The sequence below is a fragment of the Oncorhynchus clarkii genome, chromosome 1, assembly GCF_045791955.1.
Source record: "Oncorhynchus clarkii lewisi isolate Uvic-CL-2024 chromosome 1, UVic_Ocla_1.0, whole genome shotgun sequence".
Classification (NCBI taxonomy): Eukaryota; Metazoa; Chordata; class Actinopteri; order Salmoniformes; family Salmonidae; genus Oncorhynchus; species Oncorhynchus clarkii.
The window spans coordinates 7979852-7986470 of record NC_092147.1 but is presented as its reverse complement, the minus strand read 5'-3'; the positions used below and the strand labels follow the sequence as shown (position 1 = coordinate 7986470).

The 6619-nt window shown below is 47.3% G+C and overlaps 1 protein-coding gene across 1 annotated transcript; it reads right to left on the bottom strand.

Moving 5' to 3' along the window:
- Positions 1 to 329: 329 nt before the first annotated feature.
- On the bottom strand, positions 330 to 6255 carry LOC139414330 (basic salivary proline-rich protein 1-like). The gene is made up of 2 exons (XM_071162250.1): positions 6213 to 6255; positions 330 to 1156 (listed from the first exon to the last, which is right to left on the bottom strand). The coding sequence occupies exons 1-2, from the start codon at positions 6253 to 6255 to the stop codon at positions 330 to 332; spliced, it is 870 nt and encodes a 289-aa protein (XP_071018351.1).
- Positions 6256 to 6619: the final 364 nt, after the last annotated feature.

The window sequence follows — 6619 nt, the reverse complement described above, 5'->3', positions numbered from 1 at the left end:
TGCTCACTGTCCCTTAACCAGCGGCAAGCCACCAAAATACCATTAAGTCATGCAGAAAACAACCACTCAGTTACATATCAGTCAGTCTCCACATGATTTAGATGGAGATGGATTAGAGATAGATACACTCATTGGCTTTGTGGAAGTATGGTAGTAATGTATTATGCACAGTGCAGATGCACATAGTCTTTCAACAAGGAAGGATGGTATTATAATGCACAGTCTGGTATAATAGTCAACTGTTCTGGGGGCTGAATGGAAGTGATTCATCTGAAGGAGAACTGGAGTCCTGTCCTTGGAAAGACACATTTGCATGAGGAGTAATACATTCAGAAGAGTCTTGGGCCTTGGGGATTGGACCTTGGGGATTGGACCTTGGGGATTGGGCCTTGGGGATTGGACCTTGGGGATTGGACCTTGGGGATTGGACCTTGGGGATTGGGCCTTGGGGATTGGACCTTGGGGATTGGACCTTGGGGATTGGGCCTTGGGGATTGAACCTTGGGGATTGGACCTTGGGGATTGGACCTTTGGGATTGGGCATTGAGAACTGGGCATTGGGGATTGGGCCTTGAGAACTGTGCATTGGGGATTGGGCCTTGAGGATTGGGCATTGGGTATTGGGGATTGGGCCTTGGGTATTGGGGATTGGGCCTTGGGTATTGGGCCTTGAGGATTGGGCATTGGGGATTGGGCCTTGGAGATTGGGGATTGGGCCTTGGGAATTGGGCCTTGGGGATTGGGCATTGGGGATTGGGGATTGGGTATTGGGGATTGGGCCTTTGGGATTGGACCTTGTGGATTGGACCTTGAGAATTGGGCCTTGAGGATTGGGCATTGGGTATTAGGGATTGGGCCTTGGGTATTGGAGATTGGGCATTGGGCATTGGGGATTGGGCCTTGGGCCTTAGGCCTTGGGGATTGGGGATTGGACCTTGGGGATTGGGCCTTGGGGATTGGGCCTTGGGGATTGGGCCTTGGGCCTTGGGGATTGGGGATTGGACCTTGGTGATTGGGCCTTGGGCCTTGGGGATTGGGGATTGGGCCTTGGGGATTGGGGATTGGGCCTTGGGGATTGGGACCTTGGGGATTGGGATTGGGATTGGGCCCTGGGGATTGGGCCTTGGGTATTGGGGATTGGGATTGGGCACTGGGCCTTGGGGATGGGGGATTGGGGATTGGGATTGGGCTTTAGGTGATTGGGGCGGCAGGGTAGCCTAGTGGTTAGAGTGGTGGACTAGCAACCGGAAGGTTGCAATTTCAAACCCCCGAGCTTACAAGGTACAAATCTGTCGTTCGGCCCCTGAACAGGCAGTTAACCCACTGTTCCTAGGCCATCATTGAAAATAAGAATTTGTTATTAACTGACTTGCCTAGTTAAATGAAGATAAGATAAAAATAAATAAAATTGGGAACTAAGGCTCTTGTAGATCCTCCTTAGGGTTGGGCCCTGTAGAGCTCTTTGTATAGCTAGGCCATGGATCTTCAGAGTGAATCTTTGAAATGATATATAGGTTCCTATCAGACTGATCCGTGTAAAGGAAAGAATGAATGGAGCCATGAATCATGAGATTTTGAGTGAAAACCTCCTTCCATCAGCAAGGGCATTGAAGATAAAACGTGGCTGGGTCTTTCAGCATGACAATGATCCCAAACACACCGCCCGGGCAACGAAGGAGTGGCTTCGTAAGAAGCATTTCAAGGTCCTGGAGTGGCCTAGCCAGTCTCCAGATCTCAACCCCATAGAAAATCTTTGGAGGGAGTTGAAAGTCCATGTTGCCCAGCAACATCCCCAAAACATCACTGCTCTAGAGGAGATCTGCATGGAGGAATGGGCCAAAATACCAGCAACAGTGTGTGAAAACCTTGTGAAGACTTACAGAAAACATTGGACCTCTGTCATTGCCAATAAAGGGTATATAACAAAGTATTGAGAAACTTTTGATAGTGACCAAATACTCATTTTCCACCATAATTTGCAAATAAATTCATTAAAAATCCTACAATGTGATTTTCTGGATTTCTTTTCTCATTTTGTCTGTCATAGTTGAAGTGTACCTATGATGAAAATTACAGGCCTCTCTCATCTTTTTAAGTGGGAGAACTTGCACAATGGGTGGCTGACTAAATACTTTTTTGCCCCACTGTAAACTTAGCAAAAAAATAAATGTCCTCTCACTGTCAACTGCGTTTATTTTCAGCAAACTTAACATATGTAAATATTTGTGTGAACAAAACAAAATTCAACAACTGAGACAGAAAATGAGCAAGTTCCACAGACATGTGACTAGCAGAAATTGAATAATGTGTCCCTGAACAAAAGGGGGGTCAAAATCAAAAGTAACAGTCAGTATCTGGTGTGGCCACCAGCTGCATTAAGTACTGCAGTGCATCTCCTCCTCACGGACTGCACCAGATTTGCCAGTTCTTGCTTTAAGATGTTACCCCTCTCTTCCACCAAGGCACATGCAAGTTCCCGGACATTTCTGGAGGGAATGGCCCTAGACCTCACCCTCCGATCCAACAGGTCCCAGACGTGCTCATTGGCATTGAGATCCGGGCTCTTCACTTGCCATGGCAGAACACTGACGTTCATGACTTGCAGGAAATCACGCACAGAACGAGCAGTATGGCTGGTGGCATTGTCATGCTGGAGGGTCATGTCAGGATGAGCCTGCAGGAAGGGTACCACATGAGGGAGGAGGATGTCTTCCCTGTAACGCACAGCATTGAGATTGCCAGCAATGACAACAAGCTCAGTCAGATGATGCTGTGACTCACCGCCCCAGACATGACGGACCCTCCACCTCCAAATCGTTCCCTCTCCAGAGTACAGGTCTCGGTGTAACGCTCATTCCTTCGACAATAAACGCAAATCCGACCATCACCCCTGGTGAGACAAAACCACGACTCCTCAGTGAAGAGCACTTTCTGCCAGTCCTGTCTGGTCCAGCGATGATGGGTTTGTGCCCATAGGTGACGTTGTTGACGGTGAGGTCTGGTGAGGAGCTGTCTTACAACAGGCCTACAAGCCCTCAGTCCAGCCTCTCTCAGCCTATTGTGGACAGTCTGAGCACTGATGGAGGGATTGTGCGTTCCTGGTGTAACTCGGGCAGTTGTTGTTGCCATCCTGGACCTGTCCCGGAGATGTGATGTTTGGAGGTACCGATCCTGTGCAGGTGTTGTTACACGTGGTCTGCCACTGCGAGGACGATCAGCTGTCCATCCTGTCTCCCTGTAGCTCTGTCTTAGGCGTAACACAGTACGGACATTGCAATTTATTGCCCTGGCCACATCTCCAGCCCTCATGCCCCCTTGCAACATGCCTAAGACACGTTCACACAGATGGTCTAGGTCTATTTGCATATATTAATAAATTAACATAGCGGTGAGGAACAGGGCTGCAACCACGACACACCTGCTCTGTCAACCCTACCAGCACTTACCTGTCTGTCTATCTTACCTGCTCTGTCTACCCTACCTGCACTTACCTGTCTGTCTATCCTACCTGCTCTGTCTACCCTACCTGCACTTACCTGTCTGTCTATCCTACCTGCTCTGTCTACCCTACCTGCACTTACCTGTCTGTCTACCCTACCTGCACGTACCTGCTCTGTCTACCCTACCTGCACTTACCTGTCTGTCTACCCTACCTGCACGTACCTGCTCTGTCTACCCTACCTGCACTCACCTGCTCTGTCTACCCTACCTGCACTCACCTGTCTGTCTACCCTACCTGCACGTACCTGCTCTGTCTACCCTACCTGCACGTACCTGCTCTGTCTACCCTACCTGCACTCACCTACGCTGTCTACCCTACCTGCACTCACCTACGCTGTCTACCCTACCTGTACTCATCTACGCTGTCTACCCTACCTGCACGTACCTGCTCTGTCTACCCTATCTGCACGTACCTGCTCTGTCTACCCTACCTGCACTCACCTACGCTGTCTACCCTACCTGCACTCACCTACGCTGTCTACCCTACCTGCACTCACCTGTCTGTCTACCCTACCTGCACTCACCTGTCTGTCTACCCTACCTGCACTCACCTGTCTGTCAACCCTACCTGCACTTACCTGTCTGTCAACCCTACCTGCACTTACCTGTCTGTCAACCCTACCTGCACTTACCTGTCTGTCAACCCTACCTGCACTTACCTGTCTGTCAACCCTACCTGCACTCACTTGTCTGTCAACCCTACCTGCACCTACCTGTCTGTCAACCCTACCTGCACTTACCTGTCTGTCAACCCTACCTGCACTTACCTGTCTGTCAACCCTACCTGCACTCACCTGCTCTGTCTAGACTGCCTCATTGTGGATCTGTCTCTGTCAGTCTGTACGTTCGTTCGCATATTAGTCAGTCACACAGGATATATCAGACAACTTTGGCCTGATTTTGAGGGAACTCGTGGACGATGCGTCTTGCCATAGAGATCCAGCAGTTAAAAAAATCACAATGAGTTGGGCAGATTGTGTCGCTATACAAGCATTGAAAACGCAAACTCTGAAAGGTCACACCCCTCACCAAGTTTGACCTATAGTCTTGAGATTCGGTACATATGTCCCTCTCCTCACAAGGAAACCATAAGGTCCGCCATTATGAATTTTCGGACATTTTGAATTTTGTGAAAAACCCTTTAAACGCTAGTCTTCTGGCACTGAATTACCGATCTGCAAGAATCTTGATATGTGGCATCTATTGACTATTGGTCTCTCAACCCAATATTTTCTAGACTAGTACCTAAAACAACATACGTCTTGCCATAGAGATCCGTCATTTACAAAATTACACTGATTGGCCCAAGGCTGGAGCTATGGTAATTAACTGAAATGTGTTAGTCTCACATGATATCTCAATTGGCCTAAGGGGGGGGGGGGGGGGGGGGGGGGTTGCTTTATAATTTGTGGGGGATGACATGTTTACTGTAGCAGAATACCCCCAGTTTAAAAATCCACATGCTTGGCTCTAGATTACACTTATCTAAATATACTATACATTATTCGTGAGATCAGATATAATATCACTATAATCTGAGTGGTCATTTTCGGGAAGTTTCTTTCATTTCAGCGCTTCTGATTTGTAAACATTTCAACTGTGTTAAATGATCACTTTTTTTCAATTCCAATGAAATATCTACACCCATCAAAATAAAGCTATCTTTCCTCTCTTTTTGTGATGTAAGTGTGTCGAGACAGTGTGTTAAATCCCAGATGAAGCTTTCGTATTCTTACAGATTCAGTGGAAAACCAATGTATCCCCTTGAGCCCATTTCAGCCATTAATGGGGATTGTTTGAAACATTTCTGTGGTCGTAACGTTAATGGGGGGATTTAAGTGACAAGTGGATTTTTGCAACCCTCAAACACAGGAAATAGATTGCTGAAAAAGACAAATCCTCAGGTGGGCGGGGCATTCGCCTTGCTCGTTTGGTCCTTGTGTCACTATACCAGTTGCACTGACTAGCTCAGAGCAACCTAATGATGCACTCCATAAAGCCACCAGTCGTTTGCAAGTAAAATGTATAATAAATGGTAGCCTGTGAAGCACTACTGCACCACTCCCCTCCGGTCACCTGCAGCAAATAACCACAGACAGCGTAGCTGCATGGCATATCTTCGTTTGATCATCCTGATGTTGTAGGAAGTTTCCTGCACGGCAGGATATGCAAACTTGTAGTGTATTCAAGGTTTACAAAGGATTTTAAGGTTTGTCATTTCCATTAAAAAAATTCCAGACTTGATTTTCCATACCAATTTTTTTTTAATCAAGTCCTACAACAACAAAAAATGTCCATTCATTATAATCCACATAATAATTCACATTTCCTGTTGCTGTAAGATTATTTAATTTCTGTAGCAAACAGGCTCAAATTAAGATCCTACATCTGTACTAGAGGTCTTGTCTAGCACAGAGAAACAGAGAGAGGCATTCTGAGGTCAGAATGACAAGTATGATTGTGACACAGAAATCCCATTCACTGGACCAGGAAGTAGTAGGGTGTCTCTTTTCAATAGCAGCTTCTCTTCAGAGTGGTGTGGTGTGGAGTGGACCGCTGTTTTTGAAAAGCTGCATTGTCACACCCTGACCTGTTTCACCTGTCTTGTGCTTGTCTCCACCCCACCAGGTGTCTCCCATTATCCCCTGTGTACTTACATCTGCATTTTCTGTTGGTCTGTTGCCAGTTTGTCTTGTCTTGTCAAGTCTTACCAGCGTGTTTACCTGGTTTCCAGTCCTCCCCGGTTCTGACCATCCTGCCCGCCCTGAGCCTGCCTGCGGTTCTTTCCCCGATTTACACTGCCTTGGATTAGTGACCTCTGCCTGCCCTGGACCTGCAGTTTGCCTAACCCCTGTTTTGTAATAAGCATCTGAGATTCTAACTGTCTGCTTCCTGCTTCTGCATCTGCATCTGGGCCTTGTCCTGAGTCTTGTTAGGGATGAGCAATTGAAGGGATCAGTATAGTACTGCATCAGACTGTTGTGAATGTGACTGGGAATTGGGAAACATTTGCTTGTATATGCCAGGGCTGCTAACAAAGGACAAAGTGGGTGTTTCTTCTCACACGGTCTGCCAATGATGAGAGAGGGAGGATATATCTGAATTCTTCTGCTGCACT

Excerpts from the sequence above, each read along its gene's own strand:
- LOC139414330 (XM_071162250.1), bottom strand. The coding sequence starts at position 6,255 with ATGGTCAGAACCGGGGAGGACTGGAAACCAGGTAAACACGCTG. Across the intron at positions 1,157-6,212 it reads GAAACCAGGTAAACACGCTG|GCCCAGTGCCCAATCCCAAT; the intron begins GTAAGACTTGAC and ends CCCATCCCCAAG.